The 27,116-nt window shown below is 35.4% G+C and overlaps 1 protein-coding gene across 14 annotated transcripts in view; it reads right to left on the bottom strand.

Annotated features, from left to right (window-relative positions):
- The window catches only part of GPHN (gephyrin), a 752,379-nt gene extending 732,239 nt beyond the window's left edge, over positions 1 to 20,140 (bottom strand). For 6 of the 14 annotated variants that reach the window (XM_036906017.2, XM_036906020.2, XM_036906014.2 and 3 more), the window contains exon 1: positions 19,741 to 20,139. In XM_036906017.2, the coding sequence (XP_036761912.1) occupies positions 19,741 to 19,804 (64 nt within the window). In that variant the 5' untranslated portion in view covers positions 19,805 to 20,139. Of the gene's footprint in view, positions 1 to 19,740 lie in introns of all 14 variants that reach the window. The other 8 variants (XM_036906021.2, XM_036906019.2, XM_036906011.2 and 5 more) reach the window with 4 other exon arrangements.
- Positions 20,141 to 27,116: the final 6,976 nt, after the last annotated feature.

The following is a 27,116-nucleotide window of genomic DNA, read 5'->3' on the forward strand; positions in this document are numbered from 1 at the left end:
AAACCCACAGAATATTGTAAATAAACTATATTTCTATTAAAAAATATTTTCAAAGGCCAAAAAAAAAAGAATATGGACAATCCAGAGCACCCAGGTTGAAATTCTAGCTCCACCAGAGAGGTATGTGACTTAGACATCACTCCACTTCTCTGTGCCTCAGTTTCCTTACATGTAAAATAGGATAATAGGTCATATTATATCATCAGGCTATGATGAATTTTACTTCAATTTTGAGTTAATATATGTACAATGTTCAATACAAAATCTGATATATAGTAAACATAATCTAAGTGTTAACTATGATTGGTATTAGAGTTTTCCTCCTTTTATACAGGAAAAGCTCTGGATAGGCTTAAATTCTGTCACTTGTTACATCTTTGAGCAATTTACTTGATTTCTCTGGGCCTCCTCCATCTCCTTAGCTTTCAAATGATAGACTCTAAGGTCTCTTTCAGTTTGAGAATCTATGATTTTGTTGTATTAAGGAAAAAATTCACAGCTACTTCTCCTCATTAAATTCACACTATTTCTCTTCCTCATCATCTCATTACCCTGCTCATTTCTGAAGTTATTTCTTTCTCCTTTAACTTCTCATTTCTTTTCATTCATTTTAATACTTACTGATTTTCTTCAGATTAACCAGCCCCACTTTTTCTTACTTGTCTCTGGTGACATTTCCAGGGACTCAATACAATCATATTCTTACTTGCCTCTACTCAGTCATACCATTTCCTATAATTTCAGTCCAGTCATGGTCTTGCCACCCTATGATGAAATAACAACACATTTTTATATTTTTATTTTATGACACTTTTACATTCTTTTTCCCATTTAAGTTTCATAACCATCACCCTGTAAAAGGTTATCAGGCACAGAGAAAGAATGTGATCTGATCTATAACATGCAGACCCAGGATATAAACCTAGAATAAATGCCTCAGAGTATCATTTTAATGTTACTCCTCATTGCTTCCTTGTCTTACTAGAATGATTATGAAATAAGTTATCAGAAGGACCTAATTTTGAGCATCAATTCTGACACTGTTTGACCTTACACAGGATATATCACCACTCTGGACTTCAGTTTCCCTAACAGTAAGTTTTGTAAGAAGTAAGCAAAAAAATGCTTTACAAAATTAAGTGGCTACATTTTTTCAATACCTTATTCTTGCCCAAACCTGTCTATTTCTGATTCACTATGTAACCACATTTTTTCCCCTTGGCCCATGTAGCATAGACCTCACAGCTTTCTTTCACTCTTATGAATTAACCCCCTAGTTCTCAGACTTTTTGCTTCTTTTGATTCATAGGAGACCTTCTATGTTTGGAAAGATCAATTCCACTGAACAGAGGACACACAGTCATTTAAAATCTGTTGAGCATCAACTACATGTCAGGAACTGTGAACCAAACATTAACATACAAAAGGAAAAATATAAATAATTATAAATATAAAATATAAACATAAATATATAAATAATATAAAAATACAGTAAAAGAAGAGACCTACTAAAATGGGAGAGAGATCATTCAAAGTCTGATTAATTAGACTGACCTACAAGAAACTGAGACCTTTTTCTTCCTCTTTCTATCTACTCCTTTAATTCTAACTCCTTCTACCTCCTCTGTTATGTAAAGAAAGAAAGCAAAAAAAAAAGAAAGAGGAAGAGCTGGGTTCAGTTGCAAAGGCTACACCACAAAGAATGGTATTTAGAAATCTAAAGCACTCCTAACATTTCCAGGTAACCTGCATAAAGCATCAGTAACTAAGAAACAAGAGAAAAACAAGAACCAAATTACTAAGCATGAACAACTTGCTGGTTATTGTTTGAGGTTCATACAAGTACATTATCAAATTTAATATCTACACAGTCTTGAGAGGTAGATAGTCTTCTTTCACTCAACAAATACTAGGCACCAATTATGTGCTAGGCATTGTTTCAGGTCTTGGAATTATTCAGTAAACAAAACAAACAGATGAAGATCACTGCCCTCATGAAACTTTTCTAACTAGAGGACAACAAACAATACCTCAATATGTGACTCAAGATATAAGTTAAATGTCAATAAATGAATAGAAAAATATACAGCAGGTAAGGGGGACTAGAAGTATACAGGGGAGGAGTGTAAATGACTGACAGAGGAAGTTGCAATTTTAATTATAGTGGTTTGAGAAGGTGACATTTAAGGAAGTTGGTTGTGTAGTTTCTGGGAGCCACTAGAGAGTTCTGAGCAGAGAAATGAAATATTTTACTTACTTTTTGAAGGGATCACTTGGCTACTTGTATTCAGAAAAGACTATAAGAGGGCATACAATAAGAAAGCTAAAAGGCAAGTTACAAGGTTACTGCAGTAATCCAGAGATATAATAGTGATTTGGACCAGGGTGACAGGCAATGTAGGCAGTGAGAAATTTACATATTTTGAATATATTTTTATATTTTGAAAGTAGGGCTTGACAAGAGTTTGATTACATATTGTTGTAGAAGTAAAACAATAAAGGATCAAAGGTGGCTCCAACTGGAAAAAGGTAGTGGACATTTACTGAGCTGACAATTACTGTGGGAAGTGTAAGTTGTGAGCAGAGAATCAGTAATTTGGTTTGAGACATTAATTTTGAGATGTTAATTAGACATCTAAATGGCAAAGTCAAGTAGGGGATATATATGTTTATACATATATATCCCCTACTTGACAGATATATATCTGGAATTCCAAAAAGGTGGTCTTAAATGGGGATATAAAAATAAATTTGATAGTTGTCAGGATATAGTTGGTGGTTAGAGCCATGGTCATCAAGGGATTGTAAATAGAGAAGAGAACCAAAGATAGTACCCCAACTTGTAAGAGACTGAGAAGAGAAGAAGGAAAAGTGATACACTTTTTTAAGAAATACAATTTTCTGGAAGTCAAGTGAAAAAGGTATATGTAAAAGGGAATGATCAACTGTATCAAATTTTTCTGTTTTGTCAAGGGAGATGAGTATTGAAAAATCAGCTTGAGATTTAGCGATATGAAGGTCATTGGTAATCTTATCAATAGTTTCAATGCAACGATAATGCCAAAAGCTTAATTGTAATGGATTTAAGAGGAGATGGTAGTTTGGGTACATGTGATCAAAGGAATCTGTAAATTCCCTAGTGTTTACTTCAATTTTTTCAAAATTCTTAAGCTGGATCATTAACGTTTTGTTGCCTTTTATTTCTAGCACTCTATTCCTTAAAAATATGTCCTTTACAAAATCCCATAATTCTCACTTTTATCTTCTCTCAGAATAAGAGTGATGACACTACATGGCATGGATTAGACCCAAACTTGTGTTAAAGATATTTTACATTTAGAAAAGTAAATTTAAAATGAATTATAGTAAGTCTGAGAATACCTAGAAAAGCAAGAACTAAATGTACCAGTTTGAAGGCCCTTCTGTTATGAGTAAGTTGTTGAAAAGATAAAGGTCTCATTTGTAATTTAGTCAAGACTATAGAGACTATTATTTTTAAAGAAATCAAGTTATCACAATAAGGTTTCAATTGTGAATATACACCAATGTATCATTACTCATGATCTTGGAGGGCAGAGGTAGAATTCTACTAAAAATACCACACATCTCTGCATTTTCAGTTAGCATGTGTAGTAAATTTTTTTACACTTTGCAATTATTTATTTCACCTTCCTTCAAAAGGATAATCATCTCCACCTGTTCCTACATAACTTCATGTATTCTTGTAAACATCTCTGCCCCAATGACTTTGGCTTTGTCCATTGTTTTGCTTTGCATCATTTTGCATATAAACAAACATCCAAGCAGAAGTTACAAGAGCCACTGTGTATTTCTGCCAAATGTCTTCCCTTTTTTCCCTGTTTTGAGAACAGTGTGGCCCACTTAGGAATTGTTCTCCAGCCGGAATCTCAGAATTAGAAGATACATAGAACAAGAGAAAAGCCACTGCCAATCTTGAGCTAAAATGTAGCAAGACCAAAAAATAACCTTTGTTATAGTGAGCCAATGAAATGCTGGGGTCGTTTATGCAGCATAACTCAGCAAAAGTTAATACAGCATATATTACTTTTATAATCAGAAAAAAATAGATTTCACTACTTCAGTTTTTAAGAGACATGTTATAATATCTCAACAACTAGGAAAATAATGAATTAATTGCAATCATAGTTTCAAGACATCAGAGAACTTATGAAGAAGTAGGTAAATTAAAATTCCAGAAAAAGCAGAGCTCTTCCTAGGTAAATTGATAATCATCTGCTACTTCTTTCCTAGAGCCATTTAAAGGTTCTGGGCATAGATTGAGAATTGAGATTGGCCCAGGCAGAAAGATTGGTGAAAACAACGCAGCAGAGCTTTTTGGTGTGGTGAACTAAAAACTAGAAAGTTCCAAATGCAAGGCTAAAAGTGGCATTTGCTGAGTTCTACAGTGATGCAGCAGCTAGGTGAAACTGGAATGGAAGAGTGAAATTTCCCTCAGCCTCACAGTACTTAGGAGAAAACCTGCTACAAAAGGGGGAATAACCACAAACAGTACATGACAGGTCTCCAACAAGTGTCTGAATTTGAAGCTGTATGAAGCAAGAGATTTCTGAAGGGCCAATCTCAAAACCTCCAAAGATCAGAACTGAATTTCCTGTAGTCCTTCAGAACTGTGGAGAAAAAAACCTGACAGTCTCTCATTCAAAAATCTAGTAGAGTAGGTTAAGGTTGACAAACTAGAGATGACTAAATCTTACTAAAACTGCAATACAGACTGACCTTAATTAACTCCAGTTCAATTCCTAATTAAAATGAGGTGTTAGCACCTCACTCAATTGGCCTAACAGCTCAAAAGGGAACCATCTCTGGAGGAAGATATCCTCCTTCAGACCCTATGTAGTTAAATTATATATAATGTCCAGTATATAAGAAAAAAAATTTAATATAATCACTCTACCTTTCTTTTAATCAGTATTTTCATGGTATATTTTTCCTTCCATATATATGGATAAATAGAAAAGAATACTGACTGTTTACAAAAAAATAATCTATGAGGTTTATAACACATGTTGAAATCAAATATATGAAAAATTAGCACAAAACGGCACGAGAGAGTAAATGAAGTTAAATTTTCTGAGGTTTTCCACTGTTTGGAAACTTGTAAAAATATTAATTTAAGATACTAATAAATCAAAGATGTTTATTAAAACTCTAGGATGACTAAAAAATATTTGATTATTGAAGAATGTATAACTGAGAAGCTTAGAAAAGTGAAATTTAGAAAACTTGAAAAATAAAAAAGTAGGCAGGAAAGGAAGAATTAAAGAACAGATGGGGTAGACCGAAAAGAACTACTGAAATGACAGATTTCTACCAAACTATAAAAGTGATTACATTAAAAGTAAACAATCAACATTCCAATTATAACACAAAGATTGTCAAACTGGCTCAAACATGACCCAATAATATGCAATTTCCAGAAGATGTACCTTAAATATAAGTATACAAATAGTTTGAAATTAAAGGAAGAAACAAGTAAACCACAGAAATACTGCTTAAAAGAAAGAGTTATTATATTAATAGAAATTCAAAGTAGACTTCACAGCAAGAAGTACTACTAGAGATAAAGAACATTTCATAACGACATAATGGTTCAACTATAAACAGTAACAATCCTAAATGTCTACATACCAAATAAAATCTCGACAATACAATAAGGAAAAGCTTAAAGAACTGAAAGGGAAAAGTGACAAATCTATAGTATATTTGGTGATTTAGGATTCCTCTGTCATAACTGGTAAAAACAGAAAAAAAAGTTTAAAGATTTTAACATGATTAACTTATTTGACCTTGTTGATACATATCACACTAATAAACTGCAGAACACTCTTTTCTAGTACAGATGAAATATATCAATCTAACACAAACTCCTGCATAAAAAAAAAAGAGACAGACACGCCCCAGTATTTTTTATGAGGCCAGTAAACCTTGATACCAAAACTAACAAAAATTTTACAAGGAAAATTATAGGCTAATAGCTCTCATGAATAGATGTAAAAATCCTAAACACAATATAACAAATTGAATCCAGTGATACAGTGACACATCACAACAAAGTAGGATTTATCTTAAGAGTGCACAACTGAAATGAATCATCTTTTAGAATTAAGGACACAAATCAAATGATTTATCTCAATAAAAGCAAAAAAATCATTTGATAAAATTTAACAGCCATTAATGATTTAGAAAACTAGAATTGGATGGCAATTTATTTAATCTGATAAAGGACACCTACAAACACCTACATCTTACATAATAATTAATAGTGAACTATTGAACATTTTCTCCCCTAAGATCAGGAATAAGATTATCACTATTTCTATTAAACATTGTTCTGGAAGTCTTGGCCAACGCAATAAAGAAAAACAAAAAAGTATAAAGACTGGAAAGGAATAAGTAATATTTTCATTATTCTCAAGTGATATGGTGTATACACAGAAAATACAAAAGAATACATAAACTACAAAATATTAAAATTAAGCTCATTTAACAAGGTTGCTATTTATAAGACCAAAATACAAAAATCAACGATATTTCTATGCATTAATATGAAACAGGAAAATGAAATTTCAATGAATACCATTTACAACAGTAGTCTTAAAACACGAAATACCTAGCCACAAACTTAACAAAAGATGAAAAAGATATACATTGAACATCATAAAACTCTGCTGAGAATTTAAAGATCCAAGTAAATGGACAGACAATCCATGTTCATGGAATGGAAGACTCTATTTGTTAAGATGTCAATTCTTTCCAAATTGGTTTATAGTTTCAAATGTGCAACTCCAATCATAATACCAACAGATTTTTATTATTATAATCTGATTCTTAATGCAAATGACAACACAACTGATGTAATACAGACCTCCTCCAAAAGCAAAATTTTAAAAGCTTTAAAAAAAGCTTGGAGAACTATACTATCAGATATCAAGTCTTAGCATAAAGCTATAGTAATTAAGACAGGATAATATTGGTACAATACAGACAACAGTGGATCAGAATAGACATCCTAGAAACAGATTTGTATCAAAGGTACCCTACAATCTAGTGGGGAAAAAGACAACTTTTTCAAAAAATGGTGCTACATCAACTGGATCCGTACGTGCTTAGAAGAAAATAAATCTTTACCTCTACATTATTTATGCAAATTAATTATAAGTGCATCATAGAACTTCAAGTAAAAGGGAAAGCAATAAAGCTAGAAGAAAATTTGAGAATATTTTCATGATCCTGCAGCAGGCAAAGATTTCTTAAACAAGACACAAAAATACTACTAAATATAAAAAGAAATATTAATAAATTGAACTTCATTAATAGGTTTTATTTATTAACAGACACTATTAAAAAAGTGAAAAGACTAGCCACAGGCTTGGAGAAGACATCTGACATACATATATCCAAACTTCTCATATTCAAAATTATAAAGAATTCTTAAAAATCCATAAGATAAAGGCAGGGCTATTAAAAAATATATTTAGAATTTATATATCAAAAGGCACTCAACATCATTACTCATCTGGGACATGTAAATCTGAAGGTACTACACAGACTCACCTAGGTAGCTAAAATTAAAAACTGACAATACCAAATTTTGACAAGAATGTAAAACAACTGAAACTCTCCTCTATTGCTGAATAAAAGATCCATTCATTCAGTGAAATATCAATATAGCAATAAAAAGAATAAACTGCTACACACAACATAGATGAACATTATAAACATAATCATGAGTGCCAGAAGTCATTCCACTTATACAAAGTTCAAGAACAGGTAAAATTAATCCTTGATTATAAAAATTAGAATAGTGATAATGAAATGGTAGCAGGGGACATGGACATTTACTAATAAAAGGCATTAAGAAAGATTCTGGGGTGTTAGAAATCTTCTGCATCTTGATCTGGGTAGTACTTAAAAGGGTCTATACACCTAAAAAATTTATCATGCTGCACAATTAACATGCAAATTTTACTGTATACATGTTATATCTCAAATTTTAAAAGTGCTACAGCACTTTTATATTTAGGACAAATGCATATATATTTAGGACAAATCTTACTGCAGAACATACACTGCATAATTATTTTTAAACACCCAAGACTAAGAGTAAAGTAGCCTGGGTTTTAGTCCCAACTAAATAAAATAAGTTATTTAACTGGGTCTTAGCTTCTTTACCTACTAGAGTGGGTTAATACAGATAACAGATAACCTACTAGAGTGGGTTACTACAGATAACCCTATATCAAAAAACCTGAGTATTTGAGATAAACTGTTTAATTTTAAAAAATCAAATTCTCTAATTTCAAACTGCCATATATAGTACCCAAGGCCTGAAGGTAGCAAAACCAAGACATCTCTTGTAATTCTAACTGAAGAAGGTTAAAATCAGATGTAAGTGCATGTAAGTGCATGTTTATCCTGAATTCCCTATACCTATATTTAAGTTCATCTAACTAGTACCACCCCTTCAGCAGCCAAGAAACCTGATTTCCTTGCTTTTCTAAGGATAGGACAGGTTATTCATTATTCCAGGTCCTGCTCAAACACTATCTTCTTTAAAATACCATCCTTCCTACAGCCATTCGGTCAAAATTAACTGTTCCTACCTCTGTGCATACACAGTAGGTTGCTTGTGCTTATATATATATATAGCCTTATTTCATTCTGTATTGTAGTTACTTTCTTTCAGTTATGCAAGTAGGCCCTTCTCAAGGAAGGATATATCCACTTAATCAGCCAGTTCAGCCAAATCAACCCTTGAAAAATCAATGAGTAACAGCACAGTAAGATCACCTTCATATTCGATTATACATTAATGGTGGCAAAGGGAAATGGAAGATACTAAATTCTGCTGTCCCCAGCCCTTACTTTAGTCTACTCTCCAGAAGAACAATGAAATGGTCAAAGACAGAGAGCTAAAGAAGTAAATTAAGTCTGTAATGGGGAAACAAATTATTTTATGTCAATAAATAGATGGTTAGGGGGGAAGCAAGTGAACCACCTGGGAGTTATATAGACAACATCCTTTTTCTGCTAACTGACTCTGCTCCTGTCCACATGATTGGTACAACATAACCTCTATCCCTTGATCACAAATGTTTGGTCCAGGACAAAGTTATTAATCAAAAATTTTAGAAACACAACTGCAAAAATAAAGTCAGTTTTTCTCTGAATGGCTGAAATGGGAAGACAGAAACAATACAGAAGCTGTCAATGGCACTGTTTTGCCTCTTGTGGAAAAGGGAGATCCGTGGTAAGAGAAAACGCTTACTTACAGAATGAAGCAAAGATGAGAGACAGCCCTGAGAACTAGACCCATAGCTGATCACATTTTTAAAATAAAACATAAAAGGGCTGTTGCAAAGACTAGTAAAATCTTACTATTTCTTGTATACTACCGTTCTAAAATGTTAATTAGATAGTCATTCTTATGTAGAGTATTAAAAAGTAAAAGTCAGACATTGTGAGCGCTCCTGATACATAAATTAACCACTGCTGATATTAGGGGTCCTGAGTTTAACCCATTAATTCTCACACCTTCACTTGCTCCAGTTCTAATTTAAATCTACCAGAGGACTATTTTCATGGAAGAAGCAGGAGAAAGAGGAAATGGAGCAGATACAATAAACTATATTCTTAGGGAAAAAAAGAAGAAAGCAAAAAGGCATCAAGACTTCAGGAACCTCTAGAAAAAGCTGTCTGCCCAACAAACTTTTCCTTTCTAGTGGCAGAAACTCCTCTTCTTTTGAAGGCTTCCCTTTCTCCTTTCTGTGATTCTGGTGAGACTGCCTATTTAGCGTTCCACTCCCCAAAACAGACATGTAATACACACTTGTACTCAACTCTCCTAGTCACAATGATTGGCCCAAAGCTGGACATTAAGTCAAATCAGGTGAAGGGGCATCTTGAAATTTTATATACAAATGACAAGAAAGAAAATCTTTCCTCTGTACTACTCACTTATTGGAAAGGGGAAAGCCTGAAATTACCTACTACTAATCTCTTAACCTACCCCTCCTCCACAATTCTGGCTACATGAAGTATATCACGTGCAATATAACTCAGAAAAATAAAGCACTGAAATGGAGAATAGAAGTCTGTGATTATATTAATTCTTTGATGACACTGCTTCAGTCCCTGAAGTCATTTCCTCCTCTATATTTTGTGGCTATGTAAATTAATAAATTCCCTTTTCACTTAAGATAATTTTGAGCTAAGTATATGTCATTTGCTATAAAAAGGTCCTAATCCACATATATAACTCAAGAGATAAATCTCAAAGAACTTTTAAAAATTAAAAGATAATACCAAATGAAGGTAAGAGTATTAATTATAATTAGTACATGCTTTCTAGAAGGCAAGTTTGTAATTTCTACCAAAATTTTAAAATTCATATACCACTGATCACAAAAGTCTGTTAAAGTAATTAATCTTACATTTAAAAAAACTCACAAATATGTAATAAATGAACAATATTATTATCTACATTTGTCACAGTGAAAAATTAAAAACCTCAAAGTCCATCAATTGAGGACTGATTAAATACAGCATAACCTATGATGAAATATAATAGAGTCATTTAAAAGATTTATACTATATGAACTGTTACATGCCAAGGAGTATAATTAGTGGCCAAGAGCTTACACTCTAGAACAGACTGAATGGGTTCAATTCTTATAATTGAGCAAATTACTTAATCTCTCTGCTGATTTCCTCAACTATAAAATGGTGATACTATTCTGAGGATTAAATGAATCAATAGGCTCTACAAAAGTATTTCACACTTGGTAAACTCTCAAAAAGTTTATTATTCTCACTAATATGAAAAGATATTCAAGATAGGCTAGAGAGTGAGGGAAAGTATGAGTAAAGATAAACTCATATGCCTACAGGGCAAGGTAAATAAGAAAAAATAGGTTAAGTGGGAATTGTGGGAAACTGAAGAATACATGTCCTATCTAAGGGGACAGTCACCCTAACCAATTATTGTCATGTGAGAAAGAGGCTGCAATGCTGCTGAATCTTAAAAAGCTAAAAATATGGGTTTACATGAAATGTATTACATGAAATATATCTATTTTTAACTAACAGAAACCTATTTTTTGTAAAAACACAGTAAAGTCCTAACCAAAACATGTGCACTGGTCAGTTATGGCCAGCTTTGCAAATTCTGATGTAATGTATGATTCCAAATATGCATATTCACATGTATGCTTGTATATAGAAAAAACAACATGAAAATTTTAAAAGTGGTTAACAATAGAAAGACTGGGGAAGTAGGGTGGCAGGGACTAATTTCACACTTTTTTGTATTGTTACATTTTTTACAACAGTTCAAATATACTCTAATAAGTTTTTTAAACTAAATAAAAACATGATTAAAGAATTTAGGAGCTTTTCTGCTTGCAACTAAATTCAAATATAATACTATTGTGTGGCTATTAATTTTATCAAAGCATAATTTTAAAAATCTGCATAGAATCAAATTCAGTATTGACTCTTACATGGAGAAAAGTTATCACATTTTTTAAATGTTTCACCTTTTTCATATCTAAATAGTATTTATTGTTAGTTTCCAAGATAAACAAAAGTTCTTAACCTGAATTAGACTTTAAAGATGGTTAATTTTAAGGGCACTTTTTTTCTTAATGTTGTTTAAGAGAGAACTTAACAGTTCAAAAACAATTAAAGGAAACATTTCATTTCTACTTAGCACTCAGATTGTACTTGCTCTATTCCTTTCACAAGTCTCTGCAATATTTATTAACATCATGCACACACAATTAACCATAATCCTGAAATCTCACAGTACAAAGAAATAAGTAAATTTTGGGGGTTCTTATAGTAATACCCAATCATCCTCTGATGACTTCAACCCAACCAAAAGTGAAAATACTTATTATTTAGACCTTACTACAAGTCTAACTGAATGTGATATCATATATAATTCTTAGCAAGATTGTTTATGTGACTCCCAAGGATATAGTAATTTAGAAACTGGAAGGGGAAGTGTGGAAAATCACAAATGAAAAGTAACTACAGTACAGAACTATACTATTGCACTCAGCAATAAGATACTCAGAATTCAATACAGAGATATAATGTTATAGGTACAGTAAGACCTGTGCTTAAATTCTGGCACCATCATTAATGCAATATTGAGCAAGTTATTAATCTATTTCTCAGATGGTAAGACAGTAATAATACACTACGTTATAAAGGTTATAAGGATTAAGTAATGTGCAAAGTCCTTAGCACAAACAGAACATATTTATGTCACATATGTATATAGGCCTGGTAAATGTTAGCTATAATAACTTAAACCTGGTTGAACAAATAGTTACATTACAGTCGCTATCTGCTATCTTAAAAAGCAGAAAATATGTAATGGTTTAAAAATTTGTGTCAAAATGGCTTGACATGGACACAGTTTTGGTGCTTATGTTATCTATATCAAAATTAAAATATAAAAGCACTTTATTCCTTGATATGCAACATAAATGACGCATGAATTTGTCAATATCCAATTCAACTAAATAATGTTCCTGTGAATGTTAAAATGTAAGCTCCAAGAGGATAAGGGCTGTGTCTGTCTTATTCACTACTGTATCCCTCCCCTCACTTAGCACACAGCCTGGTACATAGGTGTTGAATACTGAATACATTCTTTTCTTTGTTCCTCACATTTAGCCCTATAAAGCAGGCATAATTATTCCTAAACAAAGCTACAGAAACTGAAGTAAAATGTGGTTGAGTGTCTTGAAAGTGGTAGAAGTGGAACTTCTGTCTCCTATTTTATACTAATTTTGACCATCAGAATTGCTCTTCAAAAGAACAGCTTTTCAGAATTTCTTTTACTTATCACTTCAAATTTTCATTTTATGACTTTTTCTACTCAAAAATAATCCTCATACAGACTATGCCCACCAAGAAGCAATGTTAAATCTGCTAGTATAAAATGTCTCAAATACACATTATTAATATCATCCTGTAATCAGTAATAAATATATAGGAAAATACTAAACTCCATTCCATTAGTAGTAATAGTAAAGTTCCGTTTTACCTAAATGTTTCTGGGTAGCTGCTTCCTAAGCTACTATACAAATATTATACTATCTAACTGTTTTTATTAAACATCTTTTATGCAATGAATCAATAGGTGCTATGACAAAAGGGCACAAAGAACAAAATCACCTGTTTCAAGAACTTTAAAATCTACTTTAAATAAGATGCTTATACATGAATCTTTAGCAAATTTTACCAAAGCAATATAAGAGGAGGGACTGAAGTAAACATTATTAAGTATATACTCCGCTATACATACATGATAGGCATTTTCACATACAATATCTCAGTTCTTACAATTCTATGAAGGAAATATTGCCATCTTCATTTTGGAGAAGTAAACTGAAATTCGGAAAGGTTAAATGACTTCCCACCATAAAGGGTAAGTCAGGGTCTGTTTGATTCTAAAGTTTTTTTCTTTTTTAAACTACACCTTGCAGTCTCCCATATGTACATGATTACAGGGTATAGACAACATTTGTAAAAACTGCAGTAAAACAAAGACATAATGGCATACTTGTAGAAAATAATTCTAGGAAAGATTTTGTTGAGGAAGTGAGGCTTGAGCTGAGTTTGAAATTAAGACTGAAACTACAGGTAACAGAAAGATTACTCCCACAAAAATTTCTAGGTGGAAAATAAAATTCTAACTATCTTTCCTTCAGTTTATACTGACAGGACCTAATCTCTGAAATTTTTATTTTCTCTTTCACTTTCTTATTCTCTTGCATTTTTTATTTATAATCTAACCCTCCCTCTTAACGATGCCCATTAAAGAGACAAAAAAAAAAAAACTTAAGCCTGATATCCTGTATTTCTCTTTCCAGCTGGTCAAAATGCTAATGGATAGAAACACAAATTGCTATGAGAGCTTAAAGTGATTTTAGAGAATGATTCCTTCATGTTAGTGGTGAGAGAAAGAGGAAAGTTAAATAATATTGCTCAAGGTAACAGAACTTTCCTGGCCAATTAGCATTAGAAAACAGGTCTTCTACTGCTCTAAGACCAAATGCTCTTCAAAAATTTTTCACCCAAGTACCAGTAACAGAAGAATAATGAGGTCTGCAGTCATATAACAGGTTCACTTGAAATTTCTTTGAAATATCTAACTTTATCTTATAAGCTCCTGTGAATTCTACATTCTGTGCCTAATTTACTCATGCTTATCTTAATATTAAAGTGGTTTAAGTTATATGTTCTCAAATAAAATACACAGTTCAAGAATTACAATGTTTGTTCCCACAGCTTAGATTCTAAGGCTGAGAATCTTTAGTGTATCCCTTGACACAATGTCATGAACCCTAGTTTGAAAAGCAAGGCACAAATTGTATAATGCTCCTTTCACCACATCTCATCTCCTTGCTTCTTTATTTTTCAAATTAGGAAACTTTTTAAAAGCATGGTAAATTAAATCCATTCTTCCAAAATGTATACTCACTGGCAAAACTGTAGAAATTGCTGGGGTTGTTTATTTTAATTACAAAATTTTCAAGACGCTCTATTTACTTAGTTAAAATTTAACAAATACAAATTTGCTTATGAACTCATTAAATAACCTAGATAGAACTTCTATATGACAATACTTCATTAGAAATTTACTTTTATGGGAGGTTGCTCAAAAATTAAGTAAGACTGCATGAAATTCTTATTAACTACAGTCTCATACTTTTAAGCAGTTTAAATAATCTCTTCGTTGGTATTTATCTTCTTTGCCCAGATGTGAAGAAAGAAATCCCTTGAGATTGATTCCTTTCTTTTTTAGAACCTCTTTTTTTAACATCTCAAATTCCAAATATGCTTCATTGTTCTTCAATCCTATTTATAGGAGCAAAATATAGGTTTTATCTGTTTTACTGTTTCAAAAAAGTACCCTATTAACCAGAATCTATTACTAGTAAAAGGAAAAACAGACTTTTTCATTATTTCCTCTCTGATAACATACTGCTGATTCTCCATCAAATACTTCAGTTAAAGTCAGTCATACGTGTTTTTAATACAGTCAAAACTTAGTATGTAACAACAAACGTACTACAGTTTATACAGTCTTCAGCCGGTGATGATAGTATTAATTATATTATTAGAAATTTAATCATTTCCTACTTTAACTAAACATTTAATTACTCCCAACCAAAAATTCATGAGAGAATGACCTAGCTTGAGAAATAAGCCTCTTTTTAGTAAGTTATATAGATGAATATTGCTGTTTGCCATAACCCACAATTCCATTTGGTAGGATTTAGGTTTTGTTTGCAATAGTGATTTGCCTACTTAATGACATCTAGTCTCAAAAGAAAGATATATATTTATATATCCTTATCAGTAAATGGGCTTTTCAGAAAGCAATACTGACACTTATACAGGATAAGCTTAAGGAATGAAATGAAAAAAATGCCTGAACAGAATTCCAGAGTTATATGATTATCATCTCCTTGGCTTAGAACTTATGTTTTTAATGTTTGTCAATGACTTTACTTATTTTGAATGACTGAATATTCTCTACATGTGACTATTTTTGGTGCTTTAATTTACAATTAGTCATATCTAATCTCTATTATCTAGTTCACATTTGTTTTAATTTTTTACTGATTAAAAATCTATAGCTTGGGACAATAAAAATGTTACTACTAGAAAAAAAATGTGATTTTAAAATGTCCTTTCCTGAAAATTTGTATCTTTTTTTTCATCCTTGCCACTCTTAGTGAAAATTTAGTAATGCATTATCATCTTAGGTAAGTGCTTTGTTACCTAACATTAGCAATGGCCAGCCATTATGATATTAAATAGCCAAAGGAATATAATCTATTTCATTCAATATTATATATACATATACATACACACACACACGTATTCATTATTTTCCTGATGTTTTTTATACAGGTAGTTCAAAGTGTGGTCCCTGATAAATGGCTTCTTTAGAAATATAAAAAAGCAGGTGAAAAGTGACACATCTGAAATATAGTGAGCCTATGTAATTGTTAATACTGGCTGTAAGTATAATTACTACTGAAGCTCTCAAAAAAAATAAAAACTTGAATCTACCCCATATCTTGTTTCTAGTTTCAAAAGCAGCAGATTCTTATTTGCCTCTTGTTATTCAGCATCACATTACCTTTAGTCTCTGTTATAAATAGCGACAGAAGTAGAGAACATTAGAAATAGCACATTAAAAATTAGACTTTAAGTGACCAAATAACATATAACCTTCATTTCTAGCAAATCAACATAAGATAGTTACTAATAAAGATATTCTTCATAGAAATGGACAATAATCTTAAAAATAAAATGTATTCATAATAACTTATTTTTATATACGTAATGTTCCCATTTTCCTGATAAAAATTAGTATAACTAAAATATCCATGTTATATTAATTATCATAATCTGGTTTCCAAGTCCTGAATGATTCAAGACAATCAAGCAAAAAAGAAATGCCTTTGCTAAATATTTTTCTACCACTATTCTTTCAAAATTCTAATCGTTCATTTGATGAGAAGTTTCAAGAGACTGCGTATATTTGCCAAATTCATAGCTGAGATGATTTTAAAAAATCCAGAAAATGAAAGGTTTCAAAGTATAAATATTATCTTTCAACAGATAATCAAAAAGGTCATAAAAAAGTCAATTAAAGACTTTAGAAATGACAACACAATTTCATCAAAATACTAACACACTGTAAAATGTGTGCATGGATAGCCAGTACTTTCCACCACCTCTGTAAAACAGATTTAGATAAAATACTTAAAATCCCCATTATGAAGCATGCAGAGAATATTTTACAAAACAAGCCCTCCACCTTTAAGAAAGCCACAAATCCTAACTCATAAAATCACAGTTTTAAGTGTGGCCTCTTAATTCGATTTTTCTTAAGTATGAAATCATAGTACTTAAGTTCAGTAAAGAATGATTTACATAGTAAAACTACAAAACTTGAAATTCATTAATACACACAATTGCCCAAGATAGCTTCATTTTTATAGGGTTTTTGTGTGTGTGTGCAAAAATCACAAGAATGTGAAGACCATAAAGTGTTAATCTGTTTGTAATAAAACTCATTTTTTGCACACTGAACACTGGTGCTTTTTCCCGATTCTTCTCCATGTTTCCAGGCTTCATCACAGTAGATAATATTCATATCAATAACTTTTCAAGTAAACCTCAGTCATTTCTGACTTCAAAAATCTATTTTATCATAAAATCCTATTATCCTCTGTGACCACTTCTCCCGAACCTGCAGCTTCCTTTTCATTCCTCCAACTACATCTTTATTCCTGAACCTAGACTTTATTCCCTACTGTACCTCATTCTCTTAAGACAGCTTTGCCAGGTTGTCTTTAATTCCACTGTGATGGAATTATCTTCTCCCCTTGACATTTTTGCCACTGCCACCGACCTATCCCACCTGAGCTTTTCAAGGCCTTTGCAAGACATTTTTATTCTGCTCAAGAGCCTCATCCTCACCAACATATTCATTTGTAAGGTTGCCACTGACTTTCAGCTCCCCTTGAAAATGTCAATTTCCTCCTTCCCGTGGTCAATATAACAACTTTCCCTTTAGATAACCACATCTGCTCCTAATCTGTCTGAGTATGTAATGCATTTACATCCCTCAAATGCACAAGTAATTTACTTGGACAATTCTAGCACAATAATTACAAACTTTTTTTAGTTGTTTGCCTACCAATGTTATTCCTACTGTACTGTGGGTACGCAGGTAAGGTCTGCATCTTTCAAAGCATTGTGTACAACACCTATCTACTATGCCACTTGCCCTGGGTAAGATGACTCACAAAATAAAAATACTAAGGAAAGCTTAAATTAAAAAAAAAAAACAGAGTTTTTTTTTTAATCTTTCTGGTTCAACTTTAAAACATCTATGACCTTTCATTTCCATGGATAGCTGACTTACTTTGGTTTCTGTTAGGCTTTACTCTTACTAGTCTGTATTACAAATTTGAAAGCATGGCTAGAATTTAAAGCGTAAGGTGAGAACTGCTATAGGGTATACACATTTACACCGCACGATTAAACTACTTGAAAAATCAGCAATGTCAACTTTAAGAATTCAGAGATACAACAGGATCTTCGCACAAGACAACAGCTTCAGCGCCAAAAGAGAACAGCGCATTTTCTGATGGAGGGCGGGGGAAGGGAGGGGGAGTTCCCGTCCCTGCAACTGGTTTAGACTAGTTTCTCTATCCCAAGGGCTTTCTATTAGAAAAAGTCAGTAAATCACTATTAACATCTGGAAAGAATACCAGGGAAAGGCAACCTATTTACTTAAATGAGAGGAAGGGGTGACATGGATATCTCTTTTCGTAAAACTCAGCAGCCGCATTAGGCTTTGTAGTATCCACCAAAAGACCTTTCTTTCTACCTAATAAAAGCAAGTCCCACTCAATTTAGTCCCTTACCGAGCACCGTCTCAACCTGTCAGAATTTGACAAGGGAAAAATATTTAAAAGAAAGGGGGGCGGGGGAGACACTAGGATTCCCGTCGGCATAGTTTCTTTTTACGAAATCATTTCAATAAATCCTGGATTTCCTTCACTCCTAAATAAGCCCTCAGATCCCAAATACAGTTCTTTAACCCCCGCCTTGCCACTGAATTACACGCAAACCTTGCCAACTACAGAACACAGCAGAAACCCCTACAAATCGGCTTGGTATTCATCTCGGAAGTCATGCCCTGCAGCAACTGCCTGTCGCCAAACTGAGATATTACCCAACTACAACGCAACAGAATCAGACATGCAGAGCACACACCGCTTCCGCCAGCGAGCGAAACGCGACCCAGGAAAAGTGCGCTCCTCACAAGCCCCGGGACCGTTGGCGGCGTGGAGGGGAAGGGGGGCTAGGGGGGTGTTCCCAGATAGGAGGGGGGAAGAGGAGACTGAGTCGGGGAATCCTCTCTTAAGTAAAAAGGCCTGGATCCCCAGCCCCAGGCTGCAGCCAGTCCCTGTGAAGAAACAGGCGGGCAGAGGGCCCTGTGCTCGGGAAGGCGAAATGCAGACACTTGCCGTGATCCGGGTGCAAGCCGATCCCCGACTTCCCGGCGGAGATGAGGGATGTCCCATGGGTGATGAGGGAATGCCCGGCTCCCCAGGGGCAGCTCGAGGCATAGCAGAGTTTCGCCTGATGAACACCCGGGTGGTGGTCCGGCCGGCGCGGGGGTCAGGCTCCGCCAGAGCGGCGCGGGGCCGCTGGGCTTGGGGGAGGGGCCGGAGGGGGTGGAAATGGGATTCCCCCTCTCGGACAGCACTAGCGGAGGCAGCGCGCGGACCGCCCAGAGCGGCGCGCTTCTAACTGCGGAGCCGGGATCCCGCCGCCTGCACCGGCAGCAGGGAGCCCCGCAGCGCCCTCCGCACCGGTTCCTTGCTCCCAGGGGGCCAGGGACTTCGTCCGGTAATGCACTGGGGCCTGATGTCCCACGGGGTCGGCCCCAGTCCCCGGGGACTCCTCGGGAACACCCCAGCCTCCAGCAGCTCTCAGAGGTGGTAAAACACCACCTAGCCCAGTCCCCCTCCTCAGCCTTCCCTCCTCCCGAGGCCGCAAAGAAGGGTCAACACAGTCAGGAAGCCCAAGGCAAGTCGGGGACGGCGGCCGCGGCTGTCCCGGATCTCCTCCGCCCCCGATTACCTGTGAGGACTCCGACACGGATTTGATGGTCGTGGTTGGTGAGGATCATTCCCTCGGTCGCCATGTTTCCCAGCGCAGTCACCGCACTGACAGGAGCCGGGAGAAGCCGGAGTCTGGAGCGCGCGGGCCGGGAGCGCGCTCGCCTCAGAGAGCGCGGAGTGGGCGGGGGAGGCGACCAAGGGCTCGGAGGCCTGTGCGGGGTGAAGGCCCGGCTGGGAGTGCGCGAGTCCGCGGGAGGGGGCGGAGTCAGGGCGCGCGACCCCGAGTCCGGGTCGGAGGCCGCTAGCTGCGGGGCTCGGGGGCGCGGTGACCGCACGGGGAGACCGCGCGGAGGCGTCTGAGCAGAGCCTGGGCCGCTAGATGGCTGGAGCCTGAGGGGGAAAAGAGAGCACACGCTCCGGAGGTTTGCGGGGGCGGACTCGGGGACGGGGCGGAGCTACACCCCGAGGCGTGGAACTCGTAGAGAGTGAGGGGAGGTGTGAGAGCCCGGGTGCGGAGGACTGCGAGCGGGAAGGGACCGGCCCAGCCCGGGGAGGACCAAAAAACGCTCCGGGACGTCCGAGGAGAGCTGGATTGGTTGGGAGAATGCGGAGCGGGTGCGCGCGAGACACGAACCTGCTTCAGCCGAACCCAGACAGAAGCAATCCCCTGCCGAATCGGGCACCTAGCGGTAGTCAGCGCCGCTGGCCGGCTCTCCGGGCCGCGGAGACGCTCTCCCTAGGTGCCCGGGGAAGAAGGGCGTCGCACGCGGGGCCTCTCTTTGCAACCTTCCCGAGCAGCCTCCAGAGAAACTGAAAGTGGCTTAGAAAGCTTCGTGGGTGTCAGTCAGGACAACGGCTGCTGTGATAGAGCCCACCGTGGGCGAAGAGGGAGGTATCCTGGCCCGACTCATCCGCTCGCTTCCTCAAGTGAGCCAGCCCCGCGGGAGGATTTCAGCTTCTCCCGTGCTTTAGGATACCATCTCCAAGTCTGTATCAATAGCATGAACCTCACAAGCGAAGCTTAGGAATCTGCGGTATCGTTGAGTGAGGATATCTGGCTTCTCTTCCACCCGCGCATTTTCTGCCCTTAAACTTCATCTCCACTCACAGTGTCTGCTTTTAGATGAAAGCACTAATCTTAAAGAATGAGAAGAACATATTCCTCCCCACAATCACAAAACTGGAAATAGAACCCAGGCCGTGGCAATGGAGTTCCATTTCAGTATTTGTGGGATATGAGATTACCATGAAACCAGCTTTTGTTACCGCTTCTTTTCATGTCTTTCATAAAATGTTATTCATCACCTGTGACTATTTCACATCAGTTTCTTAGTTCCTTTCTAGCCCTATATACTTATGAATTTAAAAAACATATACACACATACGTTTATGTATGTATTTTTTTCCTTTTTTCTCAGTCATGATAAAACCTGGAAAGCGTAAAAATGAAAAGCAAAGTGTCAAAGATGTATAATCATGAACGTTTTTACACAATTAAAATCTCAGTTAATTTGATGGTTATGAGTGTTTTATTGTTTCTGTTAGAAAACACATTCATCCTGTAACTGAACATTTACATCATTATGTATTTCATTTTATATAACGGGAGTACAGAAGAGATGATGGATTTGAGGTGGGCTAAAATAAGTGAGTAGAATTTCGATTGTGTATTGCTAGTATTTTTGACAGTGGATTAAAAATTGAAGCCAGGTCATGAACCCACATCCTATAATAATCTATCACCATAGAGCCTGATGGCAAACGGATACTTAACTAGTTTAAAATGAGAGATACGTATGTGAAAGTATGTCCAAGAGAATGTTTTCCTTTATCTCAAACCAAAGATGGAAGAGTAAATAGTTGGTTACACTGTTACCTTTCTAATTTATCTTTATTCCCTGCAGTACAAATTTGAAATGATTATAAAGTGTCCTGAATTTTTAGAGAAATTCGAATCCTGTGCACTGATAGGTTCAATAAGCTTAAACAAATTTGGGCCTTTTTCATCCTTTAAGGTGGTAACTAAGCACCTTTTAAGTGGTAGACTAAATAAGCACCCTTTCAACTTAGAGTATTCTATAATTATTCATGGAAAGAAATTGTCACTTTAGTTCCACAAATAAAATAACTAAAAACAAGGGACTTTGGATCTATAAAAGTAGAAATGGTGAAATTCATTAAAGTTTTATTGGGAAGGGTAAATATGAATTAAGCCTTCCAAAATATATGGAGGTTTGTTTGCTAAACCTACTAAAGTTGATGAAAAAGGTAATAATAATTGAAATGAACTGGACAATTATAAAAGATGTTTGTCTTGGAACAATGTTCTTAGTGTATTTGTCTCTGCTGACTGTAGCAAGCTGTAACAAAATATACGGAGGAAAAATCCAGTGAGCTTTACTGTCTAATATGACCTTTTCTTTTACTGTTGGTTATCAAATGAATATTGCAATATGTCTGTACTTTTTTTTACTCCTGTTATAGCACAACATTTCTTCAATATGGAATCAAGTGTTATTAACAAAACTTCCTGGAAGGTAGGAAGAGAGTAGCATTTCTAAATACTGACAAATGTCTCAAAAACATATGGTGAGGAAGGAGAGAACTAGAAGTGAAAAAGTTGAAACTTTGTACATAAAGAGTTAGAAGTGCCCAGAGATTTATTCTTGCCATTCTTACAGGTTTGTTTGTTCGTTTTTAATTCCTGTTGGAAGAATACGTATTTCTTAGAACTTTAAAAAATATTTTAATTGAATAATTGACATACAATATTGTATTTCAGTTGCACAACATAATGATTCGATATTTACATATATTACAAAATGGTCACACAATAAATCTAGTTACCACCGGAAACTATGAGTTCTTAAAAGTATTGACTATATTTCCTATGTTATACATTACATCCCTGTGTCTTATTTTATAACTAAAGTTTGAACCTCTTAATACTTTCAGTTATTAAGGTTTAATAATGAAAACTACAGTTGACATTAACAGAATTAACATAAAAGATAAACTTCTGGCTTTCATAACAGTTTTCATTATGATGATGAAATTAGTAGAAATGAATTAATAAATGATTGCTTTTTTTTTCAGTAATGGTGTATTTACACTTAGCCCTCCTGGTACTTTAGTTTCCTGTGGTCAATCACAATTTCAATTAAGTAAGGCAAAAGCTTACTGGCTTCTCAAGGGTCAGTCTCTCTCTCATTAGCACTAGATTATTCTTCCTCTAAGGCTTACTCCACTCTTGCCTCTTTTCTGATAGGCTAAAGGCCATAACTAAAGCGAAGTCAATTAAAAATGGGTGCAAGCAACATTTTGAATATACTTAATGCCACTGATTTCTACACTTTAAAATGGTTAAAATGGTAAATTTTGTGATGTGCATTTAGGATAATTTTGTTTTAATTAGTGTAACATGAAGCTCTGGTAGATTTTCTCTAAGGGAATCTTGATTATCGTCAAGATGAATTTTAGACTGACTGAATTAGGCAGTGTATTACTTCCTAGGACTGTCTTAACTAAGTAGCTCAAAGTGGGTGACTTAAAATAACAGAAATGTATTCTTTCTGCTGGTTCTGTAGGCCAGAAGTCTGAAATTAAAGTGTCGGTAAAGCCATGCTTCCTTTGAAGGCGCTAGGGAAGAATTCTCCCTTGCCTCATTCTAGCTTCTGGTGCTTGCTGGCAATCCTTAGCATTCCTTGGCTTGTAGCTGCATTACCCCTATCTTTGCCTCTATCTATACATGTAATTCTTCCCTGTGTATATTCTCACTTGCCTTTCTTATAAGGTTACCATTCAGTGGATTTAGGGCCCACTGTAATCAGTATGACCTCTTTCTTAACTAATTAACATCTAAAAGACTCCACATTCTGAAGTTCTCAGTGGATGAAATTTGAGGAGACATTATTCAATTCAGTACAGGCCATACTAGATTACATTACTGGGAATATCCATGAAACATATAAAGTAGAAATTCAATCTATTAGAAACAAAGGTTCAAAGGTTTCTTAAAAGCTGGTATTTAGAAATTAGACATAGTCTTAGAGAAAATAAAGCTTCATAGAATAGAGAATACTGGGGAAATGTTTAATATTTGACCTAAGTAGCTTAATGTTTTCCTCACAGAAGTAGTTTTCTGAATTAGAACTTACCAAAGTCTGGAGAGAGAAATTTATTCATTCTTACTTAATGAAATTGACATTTTCCTTTTAGTTCTGGTGCCCTTGTTACCTTTTAGTGAAGTTGAGCCACCTCAGTTGCCCATGGAGTTTGACTGCACTTCTTTGGGAACAACTAGGACAATGCTTCCAAAGTCTGCCATGTTTACTAAAATAAATGTGAACTTTTCTTTGGACTTTTGATACTATATTTATGCTGCCCAGATTCCTGCTTGAATAATTTTTTTGTGCCCTGGTCTTTTGTATTTTTCCCACTCTTTCTTCCTCTGAAGTCCCCAACTGGAAATCCAGGTGTTTGAGGATGCTTTTGCTTGCAAGTGACTGATCCTACTTTAAACCAAAAGGAATTCACTGGCTTATGTAGCTAGGAAGTCCAGACATGAGTATAGTTTCAGGGTTGACTAGACTCAGGGTCTGAAACCATGTCATTAAGATGCCATCTTTTAGGTATGCTTTCTTCTTTGTTGACTTAACTTCCACGCTGGCTTCTCCTACATGGTAGCAAAGATGATGCTGGCTTCTTGAGGCTATAAATTAAATCAGTAGTTTTTCAAGCCCATCTAGGGAGACATGGAGACCCCAAGACCCTTTCAAAAGATCTGCAGGGTCAAAAATATTTTTATATAATGCCTAATACTAAGGTATTATTTGTCTTTCCACTTATTTTCTCATTAGATACAGTGGAATTTTCCAGAGCTACATGATATATAATATCACTCTGATAGCTAATGGAATGTATGTGTTTGTATATTTTTTTAATTTTTAGTAAAGTAATTATCAACAGCTAAAACTTACTTAAACCAAAGCTCTTTGGGATCCTGTATAATTTTTAATTGTGTAAAGGGGTCCAGAGACCAAAATCTCAACAACCGTAAATTTTGGTCACATCCTTATCCCCAAGGACTTACTAATGCAAAGGGAGTGGCATTTTCTGATTGGTTAGGCCTCAGCCATGTATTCGTGGGAATGGGGATCATTCCAGAGGGTGGGAATCAGCTGCACCCCACAGAAAGTCTAAGATGAAGGGAGGATGGATGTAGTGCCTTAATAGGTTAGCACTTAGTTCAACTCTCCTATAGATTGTTCACCATTACTATAGGTTTTTTCTTTTCTTTTCTGAGGGCTCTAATTTACACTTTTAATACCACCTGCATCATCTCATGTTAATATTCAGAGGATAAAGAAGCTCTTCCTGGTATGTCCTGACAATTTACAAAATGTACAAGGTCACCACTTATTTATATGGCTGCTTATCTGATGAAAGGAGGAAACCAGGAGCAAAAGTTTGATTTCTAAAGAAAGCACTTGTTTTTCTTCCTTGTTAATTCAAAGAAAGGTTAGTCTACAGGGGAGGAGGACAGTATTTCTAGAAGAGGAGATGATTATTAGATAAAGGAAAAGAGAGTGAGCTTTGTTACATGTAGGAAAAGTAACATTAAATGCCCAAAAGGTATTTGATTTCTTAAAAGGACTCTGTCTACAAGGCCTTCGGTTTTTAGGATTCAATATATACAAGTCTTGGGAAGACAGTTCCAAGCTTAACAACTGAGATGGATTGACCTTAAATGAGCTTTTTAAAAAATTAAAAGCATCATGCTTTTCTTAAATTATTATTATTAATTGGTTTCATGTAATCAAACTTCGCTTAAAGCCCAACTACCCTAGAAAAATATAAAGCAAAATACAAAAAGTTATTTTGTTAACCTAAGTAATCTCATTTTCTCTCTGGTTGACTGATATTTGGAGAAAATGTGGTTTATAGGAATGCCTATATGGTGTTTTACCTTAAAATGAACCTTAAGTAAAAGTTTGAAATGTTAGGAAACATAAATTGTGAAGGAAGCAGAGATGATGGATTTTTCAGTTTTCCTGAAAACCTCATTTTGCCATGTAATAATTACATTTCATATTTACATGCCTATGTATCTCCTGCTGTGGGATTGATTGGTTGCAGAGCCATATCTCTTTCCAACACAGAACCTTGTTTTCTTACCATTTCCTAGTAGTTGATGAGTAAATACAGAACATGTGAAGCAACAGGAACTTTGAATTGCTAGTAAATGGGCTGTTAGAAGTTTGGCTTGGCATGTAACAGATTGCAGAAGCCTCTGTCTATAAAAGCAGACACCACCTAAAGTGGCCATAGTTCACACAAACAATACCAAAGCTGGATTTTTCTGCCTGGATCTAAAAGTGGAAGGCAATATGCTTGCATTTGCATTATCACTTGCCTCCTTTGATTGTAATTCTAGACTAAAGACATTAAGTCTCAGGCCATTGCTGGTCTTATTTCATTTATGAAAGAAGTAGCAAAATCACTCTGGTCCTTGCAAAAAGGCAACTTTTGGAGGTGAAACATTAGCAAACTGCCCCTGAATAGCTAGAAAGTCAAGGTAAAATAAGTGAGATAAGCCACAAAAACCATACTGCCCAGCATTATGGTTTGTAACTGTATTGCTGGTGGAACAAAGTTTTCCTCAGTTGAATTTAAAACTGAAAAATATCTTCCCAGTGCAGTCAAGGATATCAGGGGTTTTATTCTCAGAGAAATATAATTGGAATATTATGAGTATAAGTGAAACTCTAATAATGTGTCAATTTCATCAATACTTTATGAATACTAATTCAGTTTCCCTAATAATTTGATTCTGGAATTCATAATAGCTAAGCTCTGGTAAACAGCGTAACTGTTAACAGCCCCAATTGACTGTGGTCTTTTGGACACCCTTTGACATATCTGAACTCCAGTCTCCTCTATTGTAAAGTGAAGAAATTTTACATACTTATTTAAAATCCCTTCTAGTGCCAAAATTCTGTGATTTCATGCAAACCTTTTCTAGTCCAAAAGTACATTTTTAAAAATCCACATTTAAAAACACCTTTATCAATTCAAATTGGCCTTGGGAGAAAGAAGATTTTTAATCGGTTGGCTTACTTTGTAAATTACTAGAATGTACAAGGGATTAAGGTTTTTTGTAGCAGATCGACTTTCCCCACATTGACATGAGATTGTTAATTTATGGCAACTTAATCAGAGAAAAGATCTGTAGACCTCAGAAACTACAATATGATCCAGTGGTATCATATAGGCATAAGACAGGGTGACAAGAGATCTGGGACTTTGCAATTAACTTTTTGTGGCCTTATCCAATATCTGAGTTGCTATCAAATCCCAGGTACTATGTTAGGTGATCAAAAAACAACAAGATGA

Source organism: Manis pentadactyla, chromosome 11, assembly GCF_030020395.1.
Source record: "Manis pentadactyla isolate mManPen7 chromosome 11, mManPen7.hap1, whole genome shotgun sequence".
Lineage (NCBI taxonomy): Eukaryota > Metazoa > Chordata > Mammalia > Pholidota > Manidae > Manis > Manis pentadactyla.